Raw genomic sequence first — 23,672 nt, 5'->3', positions numbered from 1 at the left:
TGCCCTTTCTTGTTTGTTTATGTAGAGTCCAATTGTATTCGTGTGAAAGTAATAGCGGAAGTAATGGAAGTTCCGTCATTCTTGATCTGTTAATTTATTTTTGATGTCAATATTCTCCGTTATTCTGGCTAATATCTCTACAGTATTCACCCTATACAGGTGAAGTATTGGCATTATTTTGTACGGTTACTATTCAACTGTAACCTTCTAAAGAAATGATAAGGTAGCCAAGATGACCTTAGGGGTTCCAAGTCATTTTACTCCCAACAAGATATTTATCACAGCAAGACAGATTGCTATTGAATGAGTGATTGAAAGACTTAAGTGGAGTTAATTGAGCCAAGCCTAAAGCTACTAATATTGCTGTTATTGCAAGGTATAAAGACTAGATACTCAGTTGATTGCAAGTGCCCATGTAGAACATGGAGATAATTTTGTATCTTTTATGTATCTAAAATTTAAAGTCTTAGATGTGAATTATTCCTTTTTAAAGATGAAGACTGAATGTAGAAGCAAGCTAATGATTGGACTTTGATATATCAGTTTTGTCTGGATATTGATTGAAATGACATTGGGTATTCATAACTTTTAATTTTACTACTCAAAAATTCTTGCATGATATCACTAAAATTATAACGATCAACAGTTTAACTTTTAGTACGGTAATAAATGTAATTGGATCTGATCGAAGCAGTTTCTATTTAGCGTAGAAGGATATACATGTGCCCATAATCCTTTAAATAAAATTATCAGAACAGGAACTGTTCATTTTATAATGAAATTGATAGACTTAATCAAAACCGTTCGAGCTTGTTCGAAGGAGTCACGGAAGACATAGATTATACGTGCATACATAAGCTTTCAAATGAAGTTATCAGGATAGATAATGTTTATCGTTAAACTAATGGAGTTAATAATCAAAGTAGTCCTAAAAATCAGGAAAGAAATAAACTGTTTTCCGTCCACAATAGCAGAAATTTGACTTCAATAACAAATGGGATTGGATATAATCGAGGCAGTTTATATGTCGTATGGAAACATGCACATATGGGTATCTAAGCTATCGGATGAAATTATTATTAAATATGAAAAGATAATTTGATTACTATATATTGTGAATTTTATCTTTAAATTGATTGAGGTAATATTCGTCAAACGTGATCCGAGATTGCTATGGGAAGTAGAGAAAGAAATATAACGCTTTCCACCGCTTGCTTTATTACTATCTGATCATTTTTAGTAGATTTATGATGCTGTAAAATTAGGGTACTGTTGGTTGTGATATTTGCACTGATCATGTGCTCTTTTTAGACATAGAAGATTTTTGCTCGAGTTAGATAGACTAGTAAAAGAGTGCAATAAAATTCAGATATATCATCACTGAATCATTCAGCATTTAAAGATGATCACTATTTTTTTACCTAACCCCAACCCTTTCCTCACGGCAACGAGAAATCTCATCAAAACTTTAGATGCGGCTAAATTATTTGTATTATTTACTAGAGACGGGAATATAAACTAATTACGTGCAATATATGATATATCTAACCAGTTTGATAAACCTATGTATTACAATTTAGGATTCACAGGCATAAGAATCTACGACTTGTCTTGTTTGATAGGATACTGGCATGTAAGCCGTATTTAAAATCTCAACAGTATTTATATTATTCACTAGAGACTAGATCACACAGTAAATTAATGCGCAATATTAGCTATAACCAATCAATTTGATAAGTTCATGACTGATCTTGTTTACTGGCTTGTAAACAGTATTTAAAATTACAGGAGTATTCATATTATTTACTAGAGACGGAACCATAAATAAATTATGTACGATATTAGATATGTCTAATCAATTCGATAAATTCATTTATCACAAGGGAGGATTGGCGAGAACAAGAATCTTTGTCTCATTGGATAGGTTACTGGCATGTAAACAGTATTTAAAATTTAAGCAGTATTCATATTATTTACTAGAGACGGAGCCATAAGCTAATACCCAATATTAGATGCATCCGACCAATTCGATAAATTGATGTATTACTGGGTGGGATTCACAGGCACAAGAATCCATGACATGTCTTGTAGGATAGATTACCAGCATGTAAACAACATTTCAAATTCTTAGCAGTATTTTTATATTATTTGCTAGAGACGGGACTATAAACAAATTATGTGCAATATTAGATATATCCAACCAATTTTAATAAATCCATGTACTCGTATTTTAAGTTAGGATTCACGGGTATAAGAATCCATGACTTGTCTTCTTGGATAGGCTGCTGGTATAGAAAACAGTATCTGAAATCTCAACAGTTACAAAGACAAACAAGGAAAATATGAACAAGGAAATGATATAATGCTCATGGACAACATTAGTTAAAGATTAGCTTCCTCCAACTGTGAATAAATATCTTATTACGTTAAAGGCCAAATATACAGAAATTGGAAACAGCACCGTAGCTTGCGTAAAAGTCAATTTAAATGAAAGTTTTCGTCTCTTGTTAATATGAAATACAGTGAAAATAGTCAGTGATAAGGTTGTAAGCTTTTTGATTAATTTTACTCGTTGGGTTGAAAATAGAGGCAGTAGTTCTTCTAAAATTAAGATGTTTATAGATAGATGTACATTCCACGATTCAAGATATATGTTGGACCTAATTTTACGAGGGTAGGGAAATCTTTCTTCTCAATTTATTGATGCTGCAATAGACTGTGTGTGAAGATTGAGATCTTTCTAGAGATGTACGATATATTAGCTACTCTTTTACATGCACTGTGATTTTCACATAACTCATGAATAGAATTAAACTAATCCTGGTTTACCTGGTTGTATGAGTATGTCCGTAAATGGAATGATCTTCTATAAGTTGGTTGAAGATGATGGCTTGCTATATAAATTGTCAAGGCTATCATCGTAACTAACATGATAATTAATATTTTTATCGTTGTCATCCATGCGTTATGACGATGGAAGAAACTATCAACATTCATAATTTTTAAGATGTTCTAAACTGCCACGAAGTCAAATCAATAAAAATTAAACTCATTGTGCTGTTTATTTATTATTAACTGATGGCGATCCACTTAATTTGACATATAGACAAGAACAATTTCGATGTCAGCGGTATACTTTTGAAGTCTGAAATTAAGAAGAAAAAGTCTATAATAAAAGACTGTATACTGTATATATATAATCATGAATGATCCAATTAATCCTAACGATCAGTTATTTTGCAGGTTGTATATTGAATTACGAAGCATTCCATGATAGTCAATGGTTATTGCTAGAGGCAGATAATAAAGCAATGAACTTTTAATGTGCTGATTATGTCTTGAGTTTGGAAGCAATTCGTGATAGTCGATGGTTATCATTTTTTCAGCTAGGTAGTAAGCCGATCAGTTGTTAATCAATAGATCATAGATGGAATTACCAAACAATCCATGACAATTATGGCTATCCTTCAATAGAGGTAATAAAGCCATCAAGTATTCTGCACATGATGTATTTCTGTTTAGAAGCAATCTGCGATGGTCAATCGTTGTTTTTCGAGCTTAGTAATACAGCCATCAGTTATTAATCGATAGATCATAGATTGAATTATCAAGCAATCCATAACAGTTCATAGCTATTCTTCGATGGAGATAATAAAGCCATCAATTATTCTGCTTATGGTATATTTTTGTTTAGAAGCTATCTATGATAGTCTATCGTTATTTTTTCGATCTAGGTAATAAAAGTGATCAGTTATTGATCTACAGGTTATGCTGCGAATTTGGAATCAATCATTGGATAGATATTATTGGAGATAGGTAATACAGCCATCAACGATCATTCTGAGGATTACGTATTGAGTTTGGTAAAGAAATCCGCAATAGTCAATGATTCTTTTTCTAACTAAGTAAATGTAGCCATCAACTATCATTCTACAGACGGTATATGAATCAGAAAGTCTTCCATGGCAGTCAATAATTATTTCTGATGGTTGATAATAAAGTGATCGTCTATTATTTTACAGATTAGACATGGCATTTTAGGGATTATTGAGATGGAATGAATCAGGTTGTTACTTACAGATAGCTAATAAAACTGGCGCCCTTATGTCAAACTATTGAATACATGAGTCTAACTGACATAAAGAGGAGGCAATCTTGTCATCGTTTCTCTAATTAGTACTTAATTAGTTGTGTGTCCGTAAGACATAGTAGGAGGTTGTCGATGGGCACTGTATGTAATAATTATGGCGATTGATTATTGAATGACAATCAATGCTGAGGGTAATAATATTTTACTACAGGGGCATGATATGCGAATTATTCAACAACTTTAATCAGGAAGCTCGTAGAATGAGTAATTCATCGACTAAGGCATGTTAATAACAAATTTGAAATTTTTTCAATTCGCCTTTCATTTAGATTAAGATTATTTGAATTGCTTGAAGTAGAGGATTGATGTGAGAATTTTTACAGTCCTGAAATTAAACTGATGATATCTCAATGGATTTAAAGTTCCTTGGATCTCATGTAATAGCTATTTCCTTAAAATAACGGTAGAATGATTTTAATATCAGTTATTGATCTAGTTCGTAACTGAAGAGGGTTTGCTCAATCAGAAGGCAATTATGTATTGCCATACAGTGCTTATTTGAATTCGTGAGGTGTACTGTAAAAACGTTGGTTAAAGGGTCATGATAAATTGCAGTAGCTCATTGAAAGCTAAGGGCAATCTATCCATATCGATATCAGACGAGTCCATATTCTGATTAATCTGATGAAAGAAAGGAATTTTTAATCATTTCTTTCAATCTAAATCACAATAGCAGATTTAGATAGAATTATTTATGTAACATTATCGTTAGACCATGAATAACTGACTCAGTAAAATGGACTCTTTCATTCTTTACATTATGCAAAGCATGCCTCCATGTTGATCAATGACAGCGCAGAATACAGTACTTTATATGGTGAATGAGGTAAATGCCAATTAGTTAGCCCTCAAAGATCATACTTTTCGGTACGATCAAATAATACTTAGTTGAGCCCGTTATTATAATTAAGTTAACAGCTAAAAACGATAAAACTTCAATTTTTCTTTGCTCAGAATTCAATCTATTCTAAATAAAATCAAAGTGTCCGCGTACGCTTTCTATGTAATTTACCTTTATTCGCAGATATTGCATTCGTTTAATCAACAGAGACAAGATTGACACTATATCGTGAATACTTAACGTATCCTAGTGCAAAATCACCTAAACCTATTCTATAACACATAATCAAGTTTTATAGCAAAATTATTGTTGCAATCGTGGCTGATGAGAACATCATAAAGGTGGGTAAGAATTACCTGGTAGATGTCTTAATCTGAATGAATACAGATTCCTTTCAACATTTTTAAATCAACTTGTTAAAGTCAATCGATGCACTACTTTACGTAACTGTAGTTGCAATAAAAATACCTGGTGTTGCCACTATCTCAAGGCAATAATTAATACGACACAGTATTTTTGTAATCATTATAGAACGGAATAGTTTTAAGGCAGTAATTAATAGTCCCTGAGCGTAATAATGCTTTCCTGTAAATATGGCTTGTGAGTTAATATAAATATGCAAATCAATAGAGTATAAGCGCAACATCAATCTTCAGTTATGTAAATCATGATGGGTAACAGACTTAGCAACATTGTAATAATCTTAATGTCCAATTTGATTTACTTTTGCAATTATCATATGTTTATGAGATGTAAGTGATTATGTTAATACTACTTTGACATAATTTATATTTTCTAGTAAATTAATATGAATATCCAACGAACAGTGAGTGCAATATCTTTCCTAACTATATAATCTACCATTAATAACACACAGATTGAGTAAAATTTCAATGTCCAAGTCTGCGACTTGATTTATATAGCAATAATATCAGACCGTAGATGGCAACGGATGAATAGGAAGTCTACAATCAGTAATTCATACAACTTGATCCAAGCATTAGAAGGAGACACAGAATGCTGTGTAATATTGGACTACGGCATAGCCGTATTAGATTTAATTGAATTCTATAAGAATATCAACATGTAGTAGTGATGACCGTAACTTCATCTGATTGTTTTTCACTAACAACAGACGTTATAACTTCGCCGTCTGCTTCGATTATAACTTTTGTTGTTTTCGGTAATGGTTTGGGTAAATAATATTCAACATTATGTAAAAAACATACAAGTTTGTTTTCATCTTTAGGCCAATCCAGCAGAGGGAATGTATTAAAGCCATCCAATGCGTTTAATTGTTGACTTGTTTTTAGCCTTACCAAAAAGGTTTTAGTGTTTTTTTGGGCATTACTGCAGATAATGTTTCTAATTTCCGTTAATTCTTGAGTAACACGTAAAAAATCAATTAGAGATTTGTTCGTGTAATAGTTCCCAACGGATTTGTCTTTAGTTAACAACCAGTTACTAATTTCGCAATATTCAGGGGATAAAATCATTATCACCTAAAATTGGAATAAAGTCATAAATTGTACATACATAATCTACATTTTACGATTGCGTTGGCATTACTAAATTGTACATACCTTATCTGCATTTCTAATGCTAGATGCAACCCAGTTTCCTTGACCTTGATAGTTAATGGCTAAAGTATTGTATTCGTGTGAAATTGCATTAAACCCAAGGTGACGTAGACGGTTGGTTAGAGCTTTAGCTTCCTGAGAATGACCTTCTCTATCGGGAAAATACGATATGTATATCGACGGATGATAATCAGGTTTCTGACTAGGAGGTCTTGTGCCATAAGCACTAGTATCAGAATTTTCTACAAGAAAATTGTGATATTAGAAGCATCAGTTAACGGTAAACTAGATGATACATCCAATATTTAGCAGATTAATAGAATTTGAATAGCTAATTGATAATACCATCTAATCCTGTATTCAGACTATTAAAATCTGATGAACCATCAAGATCAATATGCGATTTAAGTTTATTATAGAAGAGCGGTTCTTGGCTGTAATCACTGAAACTATCCTGATCTTCAGCATCTAATTTCTCGAATCCTGCATTCAGACTGTTAACATCTGATGAACTATCAAGATCAATATGCGATTTAAGTCTATCATAGAGTGAATCGTGGCTGTAATCGCTGAAGGTATCCTGATCTTCAGTATCTATTTTAAAATAGTAAATATAGATCAATTTATATAACGAAAACAAAATAACAGCAATGGAGTCCTGTAATTATCAATTTTTTCTATAAATTACAATGTATCGATACAACTTCATGACTACGGATTTTAATATGCCGACATGATCTCTATGGAATAATTACTATAGTCATTACCTAGAATTTGTTTCATCCAGGACGAACTTCCTACTATTAATGGATCATGGAATTCTTTTTGCTTGCAAGAATCGAGTGAAGAGATAGTTGTTGCTAAAGTATGATCAGTTAACAAATTAGTAATTTGATAAGATACGTCAGTACCTTTTAGATAAAAGAGTCATATAATTAATTCATCATTTAAACGAAAGGTGCTTAATTTTGAATGGTTTAAATTATCTTAAGGATAATAAATTATTTCTCACCAGGCCTAATATTTACTTTATCTACACTGATCGATTCATCTGTAACATTTCTAGCTCTCTCAGAGTTAGATACAGGATTATTAGACGTCACCGATAAGTCCCTTGACGAGTGATTTATGGACGACGATTTATCCAGATCTATAAATATGTTGAAATAACATGGTGAATAAGTATTACTTAAAATTTTATTTAATATTTTATTTTAATACGATTTAACGAATGAGGTCAAGAATTGTTTTTCATCATTCATATAATTAGTACTAAATTTCCAGTTCATACTTGTTACAGTAGTACTTTCTAATTGTAGATCTTGGTGAATAATTTGGTTTTCAGTGATTTCGAGTTCGTTGCTTAAAGGGTTCCCTATTAATTCTTTAGGTTGACTTAAGCAATCACCTAATATAAATATGAAAGATAGCTGATTAGCTCATACACATACGGTAATAAGTTAACAATACTGTGTCATGAAAACAATGTATTAGTTTGCGATAACTTTTATTCGTATTTAGTCATCGTATTACTTATGCCAACAAATGGTAGACGGAACTAGCAGAGTCGATTTAAGCTTAACGAGAAAATACAGTACTCTAGATTCAAAGTATATAAATGTAACGCTTTCTAACCCGGAGTAGAACACTTTGAAGATTGATTCAGATGAGAATTGGAAGGTGGCTTGTCATTATCTGATTCAAAATTATCAATGTTATTATGAAATATTACATTTTAGTAGTTACGCATACAGTAAGTAATAAATCATAAAATATTAAAAAAATAATTACGCTCAAATGAGCCAATTAACTTACGATAGTAGCCCTTACGAGATACTGTTCTATTTTTCAACCATCGTTTGTACCATACAAAACCAATTATCATCATGACTGCTAATATGGATAGCATGGCTGAAAGGAGTACAAGATTTATATGTTGCATTTGACCCGTTGTATCACCTTAGAGTGTTGGTAGTGAATAATTTTAATTGTATAAATTGAAAAATTCAAATGCTGAGTAATTATGACTAAGTAGCATACCATTAAAACACTGTAGTATTAAACAATTTTACGTAATCTTGCAACAAATTATACTGGTTGTAGGATTGTACCAATAGGTTTATATTGAAGTACTAGGAATTAATGTAATAATTTCAACCCAGAGTAAATAATCACAAAAATACATAGATTTTACAAAAAAAATTTATACAAAATAATCATATTTACTTTGAAAGTATGGATTAGTCTATTAGAAACAAAATTTTATGAATTTGATACAAGAATCTATCATAGCTGCTAAGATTATAGAGAATTGCGAAAGTAAAATATCATTGTTACATTTATGCGATTACATTCAAGTAGATTATGTTGCTCAGCTGAAACATAACTAATTGTTATAAAGAGATCAAGTTTTAAAATCAACGATATTTCGTTTTTACCTATTGTTGCTATGGTAGCGGGCTTGGTGGAAATGAAATTTGATTGTGTTGCTAAGCATATCAGTCGTATTAAAAAATACCATTAATCGGTCGTATCATGGCGTATAATTTAAAACTCAATTGCAGCTATCTACACATCAGTGGAAATTGTTAGATTTGCATAGATATTAATGTTAACGAAATCGCATTAAAAAGGTACAATGACTGTAATGCCGTTAATTGGGTTTGATGATGTTCATACTATTACTTACCACTGAATACTTTAGATCACTATCTCTAGCGTAATAATTATGAAACTATGAAAAACTGAATACTATTAATTTTCTGTTCATCGTTGCTAGGTGGATGTTATCGAAATAGTATTATCAAAAGATCAACGGTGTTTTTGCTTGGTAATCAATGATGCTCGTAAATATTTGCAAAACGAGTATTACCCTAATGTACGGTAGTAAAATTATGCCTTAAAACTAGTTACTGTCATTTTTAATATAACTACTTTAATAGTGTTGATAGTTTGTAGTGAAAGCTCAATTTTATTGTGTATTTCAGTCACCGCCGGACGATGTATCGTCGCAGTTTAATAAATCATTGAACAGAACTACCTACAACTTAGCATGTTATAAAATTATTATTTATAGAATCAATTACCATTTGTAAATCCAGGATAGTGGGTGGTACCTGCTGTCTTGATAACCATGTTGTTAGATGTAGGTACTTCCTTTATTATAGCATGGCAATTAGGGAGATGTTTCATTATATCTCGATTGAAATAGACATTTTCACTAATATATGATCTTGGTTTTGCTGGGTAGGTTGTAATTGTAACATGGATCGGAGGGCACAATGACGGCACTTCTTTATCAAATACAATTGTAAATGCTGTGGTTGTCCGTTTTAAAATTTTGCAATTATCATCGCCTCCCTGAAATCCCCACGTTAATGTGTAACCAAAATAATCCTTTGGTGCTAATTAGTATTAAATAAAAGAGAAAAAATGCAATGTTGAGACTAACTATATGTTATACTTTTAAAATTAAATTAATTTCGAATGATGGAGTGAACCTTCATAGGACGACCTTGTCCAATCTAAGCGCAGTAATAGTCTTTTGCTTTCAGTAATAGTAACTGTTTTAGTAAATGGAATGGAAGGTATTGGGGCTCTATCGCTTGTTGACATACTTTGATCATAACAGTAGCAAACGGTCGCAGGCGTTATAAAAGCTACATCATTTTACAAAGAGTTAGTATCAATTGCGATAGCAAACTTTAAGATCCTTTTTATGTTTAAAAACTGGTTACCTTGCACTTGCTTGGCTAAATTAATTTGCGCTTGATTAATGCACATTTTTGGAATGGTAATGGATGAATCAGGATCTACAATGCGTTTCATAATCTCTTCTTTCGCCTTCAATTCTGTTGCGGGTAGGAGAGTAGGCCCTTTATCATGTGGAGCAGGTTTCTTAATTGGAAGATGTTCAAAGTTGATTGATGCTAGGGATCTGTTGTATTTAGTAGCAATCTCAGGTAGTAAGTACGGCTTAAAGCGCAATTCTAGAAGGAAAAAAGGACAATATCGGCATTAGCAAAGGTTTTTCCAGTGTTAAATAGAATCTGCCTTGAGACATAGTATACAAGTGCAACATTTAGGTGATTAATTTACTGTACTTACTCAAGTAGTCACTTAGATGGTCTCGCATTACATCTAAGGAATTGCAAGCTAGCATGCACGTCGCTAGAGTAAAATCCTTTGCTCTAGCAAAGCATAAACTTCTGCATTGATATTTCGTGTTCCAAAAGTTAATATTGAGTATAGGTATAAGACAACCTTCTCGACATTTTTGATATAGGCCAGGTGATGGATCGTTTTGAATACATCTTGCGTTAAAATACTGATAATCGATATACTAGAAGAGAAAATAGGATAATACGAATTATGTGATATATTACAAGTTATTGATACTAGCATAGTAACTATTCATGATCTTGTTAAAGATTATGGATATAGCGATAATAATATTGAAGCTGTTCTAAAAAATTCAATTCAATTTCAAGGGGAAAATTTTGAAATAACGGGCCTATATTTAAAACTCCAATAATTTTTGTTTTGACTATCTGAATAAGTGCAGGTCGTCACATACTGTTATCCAGTTTTAGTCCATCCACACTTTGATGACTAGTAATCTACAAGTAATTTACATTTGCATGACGGTACCAGATTTATCTCTATAAATCCTATATTAATTTATTAGTACAGGAATAGATAGCAAGCATGGGAGGGTAAAAGGAAAGGAATTGACCACGTATAGCGTATGTCAGATCTCAGTAAAGATCACTGAAGGAAGATTTTGAGATATTTTACTAATTTATAGTCTTTGATTACTTACAAGTTGTCCGTCTGAGTGAAGAGACGTATAGTCAATTGTAAACGTTCTTTAACAGAGTGTAAGTCTATTATTAAACTTTAGGAGTATTTCTACTGTATATCTGTAAAATTTGGTTTAATTAATCTTCTGGGGTATACCAGTGAAGTGACGACCAAACCGAATAGTTGATTTCATCAGATTAGTAACGTTGGCCATTTTACAGTTTGTTGAGTAAGGGAAATTTTAAAAGTTGCGGGTTTAGTACAGCGTAAGCTTTTAGTTTAAGCTTGAGTATCATTGATGAATAAAGTAGTTTACATAGCATGATAAGTAATTCTCTCATTGTATTAATCAAGTTATTATGAAAGTTCTTCTTCCATAATTTACTTCATTCTCCAGTTCATCAAAAATGGGATTTCAAATTATTATTTTCCCTTCCACTCCACTCAGAATGGATAGCTAGTGACGAGCTACAAAATGCATTCTAAGTATCAATCATTGATAACGGATGGTAGGCAGTGATGATTGAGTCAATAAGTACATTATATTAATTAATTAATCCCTACAGTAGACGTTATTCAAGTATAACTTGGAGTTTATCCTTCTCAGTTTAGCAGAATAAAATAATCATTGACGTCATTTAGGGAAGTGGCTGAAAGTTATCCTTTCTATAGGCAGTCGAGGTCAGTATACTATTGTCCATCGAATAGTCGGTATACGTTTAATTCTAATTATCGTGTAATTAACTGCTACAAGCTATCTTTGCTTCCATAATGTACTGGAACAGTATTCAACTAGTGTGCATGTTTGACCGAAAAAAATGTTCGGATTGCATCTACTTGAACATCATTGTATAAAAATAGAAAACGGAACGTAGCAGATTCCGTCAATAACTGAATAATTGATACTAGACTATACAATTTACTGTATGCCTTGTGGTTGTTGAATAACCTCCATGTTTCTTTGTGCTGTTGTTTGTCTAAAAGTTGACAAGCTGTACAATAGGATACGAATTGATATAAAGGATCAACGATGACTATCCAAGAATGTTGACTAAAGTAAACAATTTTTCCTTCAATTTGAGTTGTAAACAAAAATAAAAGTACATCTAAGATAGGATATGAAATATTATTAGAGATCCTGCCCTGCTCGTCTATTGACATAGAAATCGGTGGTGGATCCACTGTTACAAGGGCAACAATAGCAATAATACAGCATGCTTATTCTTCTTGGAATCAAGTGCGGTACTAAAAAATTAAAAGCGTGATTGAAAGTCGATTAATAATGGACGTCATTGTTCTCGCAACGCTTTTTTTTTAATTAATTATATATATATATAATTATTTGCGGGTTTCGACGTAGCATTTCGGTTCTTCTAACTTGACATAAGCCTTCAAGACAGAAATATTAATTTAAGGAAGAGCAAAGGTGATCTTTATTGAGCGAATTTTAGGATTGGGAAACCTCTCTCTTCAATTGTTTCAGTCTATTATACCAAGTTATATAGTCAGCTATAATGCTACGTCCTAGTTCATTGATGAGAAAGCGTAATTTACTATTTTGGGGGGATAATATGTGCACGTAATATATACGCATATACTGGAATTTAGAGCATGTTTGTTGATATTCACTGAAGCAGGGTCTACTAAAGATGGACGATAGTTATGTCGAAAGGATGAGTCATCACTTCATCATGATTCCCATGCCTGATGTACCCATGAATAACGGCACTTTATTATGGTAATGACTGAATTATGATGATTGAATCCTAAACGACTGCAATTCAACATAGGTCCATGTTATAAAGCCATTCTCTATCAGTAGTACATCCATATCTCAGAAAACTACCAGTGCATTTGAATATTATACAACAGTAGATGACACTATCGAAGAAATAATGGACGTACTTGCATTTAGCGACAAAGTTAGAGAATGTAATGCTTGGAAAAGACTACGAGACCAGTCAGCAATGACAAGCCTTGGCGTCATGGCGGGCTGTGAAACCGGATATTCAAATGAAATCCATTTCTCCCAACTTATGAATCATATTTTATTGATTCGATGCAAAGGATCCATATAGTCAAGGTTATTACTAACCTCACGGAATAGTCCTACAACTTCCACTGTAAAATGATGGTAGGAGTGGACTATCCAATATTGAGTGAGAATTGAACAAAGAAAAACGAGCATGAATTACAATACAGTATTGCAAATAACGACTTTAAAACAAGTTACTAAAAGCGAGGAGTCCAACCACTGTATTTAGACACTGCTTTCTTGACTAATTGACGCCGTACAATTCAATGGGGAGTGCGTATCTACTGCTGATCTATCTTGATGATCATGCAATTTAGGCTATCTGATGCTTTATCAATCCATCATCAAGAATAGTTTTAAATAATTCCAAAATGATAGCAGTGAGTACAGCGTTGCGTTCAAGCTTGTCATCATAGGCATGCATCTTACACGTGTGATCTGAAGCAAGACTAGTAATCAACAAATGGAGAAGGCGATACTGAGCCATTTCGCGTTGAAATGATTAGTTTCAATATTCAGATTATCAATTACTAATAAAATAATCGGCGAGTCGTACTGTTATACTAGATCTCTAGTAACAACATGATCGTTCATACTATTCCTTTACCATCACGATCATCAAATGTAGTCGTAGTTTAGATGCACATTGATATGCGTCTCGATGGAGCTGTAAATTAATTGTCATCATCATCACAAGTGACAACAATTCATTTTTGATCCCGTAGTGGAAGTTGACTACACAAAGACTGTTGGGCAAATACACTTCTACAGTACAACAGGATGACTAAATTTGCCTTTCACAAGTTGTTAAGAAATCATCAGTTACTTCAATTTACCACGATGACATGCAGTAGGCCGCAAAAAAGATAGACGAACAGCTTCAGTCAATATTGCATACTGTAAGGCCTACAGTATATCCCAAATTGGCTGGCTTTTTTAATCAGACAGTCGATGATACAATATAGCATAGTGGGGAATGTCTAGGATCATCTCCCCTTTTTATTTTCGAATCTAAATTTGATCGGATACCTTACCTGTGTGTTGCATTATCTCATTTTTTAGGAATGTAAGTTCTGAAGGGAAAGATTTCCCTGTTCCAAGATCAGCCACTTCGTGTAGAGGTTAGGGTTAGGGAAAACGTGGTCGTGAAATTTTTGACACTCGCAGATTTTTGTGTTTTATAGCGACGAATTACCATCGCTAAAGTCGATAGTAATATTACAAGTAATAAAATCAATTGAAAAGTAATTTGATAGGTTGGAAAAGAATTGATTTTGCACTCTCTTTTACAGCGCAATTGGAGTCGACTGTAATGATTATGAATAGTGTCATTGGGTCTACATGTATTCTAGAAGATGATTAAACTATCGTCAACATTGATACCGTCTACTGTTTACTATTTCAAGACAAAACCTCCTATCGATCGCCCTTACCTTGCCAATACACATTTGTCGGCCTAACGATTCAAAAGCAATTTTCTCCACTACAGTCATGTTCGCTAGCAGTGACAACTGCCGACAGTCCGATTGGCCAAGGATACCAATGGAGAGCAATGTTAGCCATATTTGAATTAATGTTGTTAAAGCAGCCATTTTTTAATCCATCGATCGTATCAATCTGGAGATTGTTTTGCTTTCCTTTCTTGATCACGTCAGCAAGAATTAGATCACGTTCTCCCACTTTAACAGTCTAATCTTTAAAATTGAAAAACTGAATCGATATTGATTGCCTTGGCGATACTTTTAATTTATGCTATCGAGCTTCTGAATGAATTGGAATGCCAGGATAACTACGATGGTGAAAACGAACTGATTGATGCTGGAGGTAAATAGAGGTAAACAGAGGAAAGAAGCTTATAGTAAATAGTCCCGGCTAGCTGATGTTTTTTATTTAATAGTATAGGTCATCCATCCACTCTGTCCGAAACTGTCTCGTTCTGGAGCTGAGTGTAGGCTCCAATGTGTGACGATCGTAATACATTGTTTAGTATAGCCTCAGACAGCTGTTTGGGACACTATACTATTGTACACCCAGAGTCTGCAGGGTTCAATACTGACGTCATGACGGTACCCCTCACCAAAGATGTAAAACAGATGTCTACTATTACTGATGTAAATTATTAACAAGTCGTGACTATAAAGTGCACAGTGATTATTAATAGCATAGTAGCTCTAAGTCTACGACTTTGATTTCAACAATCCTCGAAATTGATATAAGGCACAATTTTACGGATTGTAAAGTGCCAACAGCCTATTACTAGTGGAAACGGATATAAGTGTATAAAAGGGAAATTGACATCATTGCTAATGTTTCACAAGATGGCAGACCGTAGATTGAAATTAGTCAAAATCGTGACAATGAATTGGACCAGTCGAGGATCACACTGTGCTATGGATAGAGTGGTGATGGACTCTGTCATGCATTCGAACTTGAAATTTTACCTTGATTGGTTTACATTGAGGAAGCAATAATAGCCGATAGCTCTACGCTAATCTTTCAAGTGTATTTAGGAACCAGGACTACCTATGAAACTTACTAAAACTAATTTACTCATGAATTACTTTTAAATTTCGATTGTCATCAATGTTCTCGCAAATGTATTCCAAGAGTAACAGACCAGTGCTCCATGCAATCCTATTGTTGATTTAGTTTATTGAACTTGTGGGTGATTGGTTACGTCTCTTGTAAAACCCACACCATTTTCTTGAAACAAGGGCAGTCCCAAAATTTTATACGGCTCAATTAAATATATGAGTACTGTAGTAGTAAAATTGAAGTTCGATACAACACACTTTATCTCAACAACGGCAGGTATACTTCTACTGCAGCAACTTTCTAATCTGATCTACTTTGATAAGGTATAAATTGAACATAGAACTTGTTCGCTCGTTATTCTTTTACGTAATTACTGATAGGCTCTTCACAGAATAGCAGTAAAATTTTTGTTTATTAATAATTAATTAATGAAACCCTTCAATGGAACAAAAATTACTCAAAATGAGATCAGATACATAATTTAATTAACCAGGTGGTAGTATATTAATCAATAAAATTCAACATTTATCATTACTGTATATAGAATTAGCCTTTGATAAGAGATTATTTTATATTGTACAATATGGCTGACTGCGTAATTGATACCACAAAATATACTAATGAACTAACTAATAATACGTTAAAATTTCTCTCACTCTAAGCGTACTTGCATATAAAGAGAGAGAAATGAATTAATATCTTTATAACGAATAGTTTTGTATTATCCAGTTGCCACTTTACCTGAAGTTATTCTTTTCAAAGTTGTAAAAGATAAACATGTATTAGGTTACAACTATTAAAATAGGATAATGGTGCACAGGTGGCAAATTATGTTTGAGTGCACGCTTGATAATTTTAGAACAATTACACTTATGGTTTTATCAACAGTAAGATTTACAACTTTAAATTGCATTTATAATAATTAACAAGGTGAGAAAACATACATATAATGACAATAATAGTTTACTTTAGCGTGAACCAGTTCATTCATTATTCGAGATAAAATAGAGGTAATAATTCTGATAGAATTACGCTTCGAAAAATGTCATCAATAGAGATTTAGAGTCAGTAACGTATAATTATAATGTACATTGTACTACTGGTGGTTAATGATATATCTACAATTATATTTTTGCAGTTAGCGAAAGTAATTTAATGCTAACAACACCAAAATCAATCTTCGACGAAGGAATTTACAGGTATCAAACAATACAAATAGATACATAATCCGTCAATTATTGTGATTGTGATACAAGTTATGTGATGACTCCAGTCAGGTCACGCATAAGTCAGGGCGTAACCAAATCTTGCTTTAGTAACAAGCGCATCAAATTTAATCAAAACTGCAATTATAGCGATAAGTTATATCTCTAATCCAATACTTATATATAATATATATATATATATATATATATTAAATGTTACATAGTAATATGACTTACAGTAAATTAAAACGAAAAATTTATGCATTCGCTAGGCATAAGCGTATGGATCGATCATTTCAGTTTGGGTCTTTGTACGTCCGATATCTTCTATTGGTATACTTACATCCGGAACAAATAGGGGTGGAAGGCGATTCTCATTAATAATGATACTTAAAGTGTCATTATCTGATATATCGCTATCATCATCAGATGCATAACTGTCTTCACAGGATGACAATTCCCTTAATAGTTCATCCGATAGCGGTATTTCAAATCGATCATCAGGTTGATCGGACTTTTTCTCCGGCATAGTCTTCTGTACAGTAATGTTAACGCGACAATCTGATTCCGATAAACCGGTCACAGCCGCCAAGATTTTGCATCGATCAGCGGGCAATCTTAGCACAGACTTGGATTGTAAAGTGAGAATACTCTTGATAGTATCACTATCAGTATCGTCTACTGCAGCCAAAATAAGACGACTCTGTGTAGGAAAGTCATACTCCAAACTGAGTGCATATTTCCATTCACAAATCATTCGAAGTTCTGAATTCGAAAAGGTACCACCAGAATCTCCAACGCTTAATGTTTTCTCGAAGAGACTAATACATTTGAGCAGCTCTTGGCTTACAATCATAATAATCTATATGCGTAGAATTGCACACAAGAGGGAAATGCAACAACTATCAATAAATAATCAATAGAACTTTCATATCAACAATTTAGATAAGGAAATTATGACTGTCAACTGTAATTGAACCTTGCTTGCTGAGGCTAATCGTTGAAACGTCCAAGGACCATCACCAACTTCAAAAGCCTTGTCTTTCTCCATTGCTGGAAGAGCACAATCATACTCAAGGGCTTGTAAAGACTGCATTAATGTCTTGACAGTTGGGCACACGTTGGCTGTGGCTATGTAAACCGTGGTTGGTGTTAGATTAACTGGACGGTCTATGTAAATAATAAAACGTAACGACAACGTCAACGTTAGCTACTTATCGTAAAAGAGATATCAAGAAGAATATCATTTGCAACGATAAAATCGTACTCACCATTCTTCAATCCCATTAAAATTTCATCAACTCTTTTTTCCAACAGCTTATATTGCTCAATACATTTCTCGTTTTGGCATTCGCCTAATCCGGATGAATGATACCGCATTACATTGTATGTATATTGTTGTGTCAAGTTATTGAAAGTAAAGAATATCATACCTGTCACAGGTAGATTTGGCGGTGGTAAGACATCTTTCACGAGCTTTGAAGGCATTTTCGTAATTTCCTCTTCTTTTTTCAAAACTGGTGATCTTTTCTTGTGCCATTTATATATGAAATAGGCGCCAATTATTGCGCCTACCGTAACAACAACAGCTAGGACTACTATTAAGGTGACTTCCGATAAGGACGTTCCTGAAAAGAGTATAATTCGGTTTAGAACGGCAACGTGATTATTTAAATGATTCTATCATACAGAATAAGCCTATACCCGGTGGTGATGTTGTCAATTTAGCAGTCTTTGCCGTTGTTGTCGTTGCATAATCAGTAGTCGATTTGCTCGTGTCTTCAACGGTTGTTTTTGCTAAGGTGCTTGTTGTAGCGATAACTCCTACGGAAGGTGTAGAAGCTTTGGGAGGAATTAAACCAAGTTTTCCGTTGACGTAAAGGGCGGCCTTGCTATTTGTTTTTACAACGTACTGTGGCACTTTCAAAAGATACCTTGGTTCAGCATCAATGATGGAAACAGCTAACCCCTTGTGTATTTGGGATAATGGAAATATTTCATCGATATTATTTAAGTCGAGTTTCGGCTCTTTCACTACTTTACATCGATATAACGGCTGAGAACTATTTTCGTTGATCACGTCAGTCACGATAACTTCGTACATTCTATGAGAAGCTATATAAAAGCAGTATCTCATCACCTTAGATGATTTCAACTTATTAAGGATGCACTCTACTTTATGCGAGTTGTAATTCATCTACTGACTACTAATGGGGTATTAAGGAAACTTACGTCCATTCCAGCGCAACTGTAAAGTCAGATGCTCATGTTCGGTAACAGTCAAGCAAGATTTGTTATCAGGTACGTAAAAGAAATCATCGGTTATTACATCGGATGGTAGTTCTCTAGGGCAAGTACATATTTGATCGTTTGCGGTTTGAAACATAGCAAGTGATGACACCAGTTATTAATGATGAAATACTTTTGATACATTCTTAAGAATACAGCATTACGATATTCACCCTAAATTGGGACTATCTCTACAGTACTTACATGGATCGTCGTGCTGTGGAGGTGGAGATACAACAAAGCCTTTATCATTGCATCGCAGATCCGGCCAAGATAGGTCGGCTAAGATTAATAAAATCCATCATTTATTCAATGTCGAGGTTAACAATTCAATGAAAATTGACTACTCCAATAAGAACCCAAAATTGAATAATGCTATTGTTATTAATACGATGCCTCTTACTTCCAATATATTTTTCAAATTCGGGAAGCGATAGATTCTTAAAATCTACGTCTATAAATGACCAATATCAAGATACAGTATATTATTAAGAGTATTACCGATAGCTGGCACTTGCGAATGTATATAATAACATATTTCAATCATTTGCTATATTGTTTTAAAAAATTCTACGATAAATGATTTACTCAATGACAATTATCACAGCACTGTCAATCAGTGCTGTAAAAAATTGCGATAGTAAATAATCAAGCGTTGTTTATACCATAAAGCAACTTACATGGTCTTAAAGGAATAAAAAAGAATTTGCTTGCTAGCTTGCAGTTACTTTTGCATACTTCAAATTCAGTCCAATTTCTTGCGCTTATTTCGACACTGCAAGTTTTCTCACAGTCTAGAACACCGTCGTATTTTTTCATGTGGCAAGGTATTTCGCAGGCACGCCTACATACACTATCATTCAACAGACATAAAGGTTCATTGCCAAGAACCTCTTCCTAATAAAACAAGATTGAAGAAGAAAATCAATATAAGCATCAAATGTGGTTAAGAATTATACCATTCACGTTCAATCTGATTTGATTCTGCATGGTACTACAGAGTAATAAAATAGTCTATCCACGCATTTTAGAAATTTTCAAATCGCCAAAGTCCTCATTTACACGATTCCCTTTTACAAATAATTCATGATAATCATGATACCAGTGTACGTTGTATCATACGGTAGTGTAGAGTAGAGAATCGTGTTGTAATTGTCTCAGGTCATTCTAGTTTGTACACTATTCTTTCACTAATCACGGAAAAGGGCTGGCAAAAGGACACTATTATGCAGCATTGTACTGTTTCCACTAGCCCAACCCATCTCTTATTTTGCATCGCAGATTATTGTTTAAGATCTAGTTAGTTATTTATACTATATACAGTATATCTATATCTATATCTATACAACATACAGTATATACAGTATAGATATAGATATCTTCTGATCAATAAAAGGGGTCAACCGCAATCGATTGGCATAGAATACGCACCAGTACAGTATCGTACTGTAGCGTTGACGGTAATACTGTACAAAACAGTACAGTATTAGGATAGCTACAATCATTTTCCTACGGTACAGTAGACCCAAATTCTTGTACTGTACTGTAAGAATTGGACAGTGTGTGAACCAGGGTACTGGTCCAGTGAAAAAAAAAAAATGCCATCCGAAAAAGAAAAAAAGAGAAAAATTTTTTCCAACGTTAGTGCACGAAACGCATAGAGACCGTCGAATAGGATTGACGTACATGATGAAGTCAAACATTCTGACGTCTTTCTCTATGTTAAGCGAAATTTAAAACAAGCCAAGAACATTGGGATTATCTTGCTTCAATAATTAAGCGGTGGAGATACAATTAGTAAAATAAGTATTCAATAATAGGCTTTAGTGGTGTTCAACACCAGCAGTTTGCTACACGAAATTGTGTGGCAAAACTGAAAAGGCAAATAAAGAATCAGGGTCGGTCTAGAGTAGTTAATCAGTAATGTACATACTTTTTTTTCAGTCTATAGTGGATACTGTACATAGACGGCACGACGGCATACTGTGCGCCCGGATCGGCAACCCAATTGACAAAACAGGACGAAGGCCGTAGAATAGCAGCAATCAATTTGTTACTCTTTATCGGGATACATAAGTACAAAGTTTGAAAATTTTTCATGGGAGATAGTTGCGACATACTGTACGGTACGGTATAATCACGCTAGTTATAGGGTATTACTGTCTGCCTTGATAGAAATGAGTGAGCAAAAATATAACTCGTCACGGAAAAACCCATTTTAAAAGACCGTACAAAGGACATCATCGCTACCAAAAAAAAAATGGAAGGGAAAAAAAATAATATGATCCAGAGGCATATACGGGAATACCGAGCATTGCAACTCCAATTTTCAAAATGCACTGTATTGCACATGTATATCAAATTATCAATACAAGACACAGACAGGTACTCTACCAATTTACTAACTTGTAATTAGAACTTGTTTTTGCCCAAAGAAAGCAGACGACACTAAATATTACTTAACTGTAACATCATGTTAATGAGTTAATCCACAAAAAAAACACGACGGTACTTCTCAAGTTCTGCCGTGCCTACTATTCTAGTAACAGTGACAGTCCGAGAGTTTACGTGCCTCTCCGTTGAATACACAGTCATTATTCAAGGGATCGCTATCACTTTTATCCGAGAGTCTACAAGAATTATTTCCTTTGCGTAGAAAAAGGCCAGGTCAAAATTGGATTTCTTAAAATTATGGTAAATGACTTTTAGCCGATATGTAAAACATGAAAACACTCAGAAGTCACTAACCAATTTTTATTTTGTAAAGTGCCGCAGTCTCCCTACTATGACAGCACATTCCTGTTTTCTTTACTGTACAGTACTACGCAAGATCGCTGGTTTCCGACACTACGCTGACCGGCACCCGTACCCCGTACGCACAGCAGTAAAAACGGCAACACCACAATGTACAGTACAGTAGAGAGTACACACAAGTACTGTACACAATAAGGTGAAACTAGCATAGCTGAACAGTACAACAACTTCTTCTCCGTCAATACTTGGCTTAATCAAGAGTAAATGTTTTCTAACTATGTATCCAACATTCATCAATTTCCATTTCCATCCATTCAGTATAAGGCTATATCATGTATGTTCCAATGGAAGGATTGATGATGTAAGTTTGGGACTCAATATGAAATTCAAAGATGATGCAAAGGCATTTTCCATCCAAATATAATTAGTGGTGGTAAAACATTTCCTTTCAAGGAAATTAATGGAAGGTAAAAGTAAATGGAAAAAAAATTGCTGTAACATGGAGATGGAAATTTCGAATGCTAGGCGATAATAGAATGTAAAGATTGGGTAGTAGTTTAGCACATTACCTCTCTACAAACTCGAGCACAAGCCGATCGCCATAGTGCTTCGTCGGAAAAATTCTTTCTCACCGACATGGCAATGCCTATGACTAGACAAAAATAAAGAAGGACACAGTTTCTCCAGCGTATCTCCATGAGGATTTCCGAGATCGACTAGTAGGTAATTGCAGGCAAGATTCACTTTAGCTTTTTATACAGTTATCAAATGGACCAAAGGATCATAAATAATCTTTTTATAGCGATTTCGATGAAGCTTCTTAAGTGATAACATCAAGAAGGCGGACAACAGTTACCAACGCCATGTGTTGGAAAAATGTCATCAAGACTGTTTATCAAGTGTGTAGGATTGCATATTATACATAGAGTACTTCAAAGTTGTGTATCGTCTTGTTTGTGTTTTTTTGCGTGTTCACAGTGCATTCCAGTACCGTCCGGATGGTAAGGAAAGGATATGTAGTGTACTGTAGTCCACACTACTGAGCAGTGTACTGTACAGTAGTGTGTACAGTACTGTATTGTGTTACTCGCTGTACAGTACTGTACTGTACAGTGCAGAGTACTGTAGGTTGTTCGTTTCGCGAATTTTTTTGGCTTCAGATTTGGGAGAGTGACGTTTTACGGAACTGTACAGTATTGTACACTGTACTGTACTGTACACTGTACACTGTAGCGACTGTACAGTATAGTACTGTACTGTACTGTATGCACTGTACAGCACTGCACTGTACAGTGTACAGTACTGTATTCAAAATTTGAGAAATGACCGTTTCAACTGGTCATTTCTACTGTAGTGATCTGTATCCAGTCGCTCAAGCCCATAACTACACTGCGATTTCCATGCGCAAAATAAGATGAAAAGCAGAAATCCAAACTTAAAAGTGAAATGGACATGCACAGTACAGGGTAGAGGAAGATCG

General features: G+C 34.0%; 3 protein-coding genes across 3 annotated transcripts; all 3 read right to left on the bottom strand.

The window, feature by feature from the left end:
• Positions 1-6,070: 6,070 nt before the first annotated feature.
• Positions 6,071-8,459, bottom strand: TRIADDRAFT_61642 (uncharacterized protein; the record flags this gene model as incomplete). Its single annotated transcript, XM_002117576.1, has 8 exons — positions 6,071-6,493; positions 6,575-6,813; positions 6,917-7,165; positions 7,339-7,482; positions 7,584-7,721; positions 7,863-7,979; positions 8,207-8,266; positions 8,387-8,459. The coding sequence occupies 8 exons, from the start codon at positions 8,457-8,459 to the stop codon at positions 6,071-6,073; spliced, it is 1,443 nt and encodes a 480-aa protein (XP_002117612.1).
• A 1,190-nt stretch (positions 8,460-9,649) lies between these two features.
• On the bottom strand, positions 9,650-15,001 carry TRIADDRAFT_61641 (uncharacterized protein; the record flags this gene model as incomplete). Its single annotated transcript, XM_002117575.1, has 4 exons — positions 9,650-9,975; positions 10,309-10,560; positions 10,679-10,913; positions 14,843-15,001. 4 exons carry the CDS (start codon positions 14,999-15,001, stop codon positions 9,650-9,652), a joined length of 972 nt encoding a protein of 323 aa, XP_002117611.1.
• Positions 15,002-17,417: 2,416 nt separating this feature from the next.
• TRIADDRAFT_61640 (uncharacterized protein) lies at positions 17,418-22,830 on the bottom strand (the record flags this gene model as incomplete). Its single annotated transcript, XM_002117574.1, has 9 exons — positions 17,418-18,011; positions 18,129-18,319; positions 18,421-18,504; positions 18,583-18,777; positions 18,854-19,264; positions 19,643-19,720; positions 19,842-19,892; positions 20,119-20,335; positions 22,762-22,830. The coding sequence occupies 9 exons, from the start codon at positions 22,828-22,830 to the stop codon at positions 17,418-17,420; spliced, it is 1,890 nt and encodes a 629-aa protein (XP_002117610.1).
• Positions 22,831-23,672: the final 842 nt, after the last annotated feature.

Source organism: Trichoplax adhaerens, genomic scaffold (assembly GCF_000150275.1).
Source record: "Trichoplax adhaerens TRIADscaffold_26 genomic scaffold, whole genome shotgun sequence".
Lineage (NCBI taxonomy): Eukaryota > Metazoa > Placozoa > Uniplacotomia > Trichoplacea > Trichoplacidae > Trichoplax > Trichoplax adhaerens.
The sequence above is the reverse complement of the archived record's forward strand: the minus strand, read 5'-3'. Positions and strand labels throughout refer to the sequence as shown.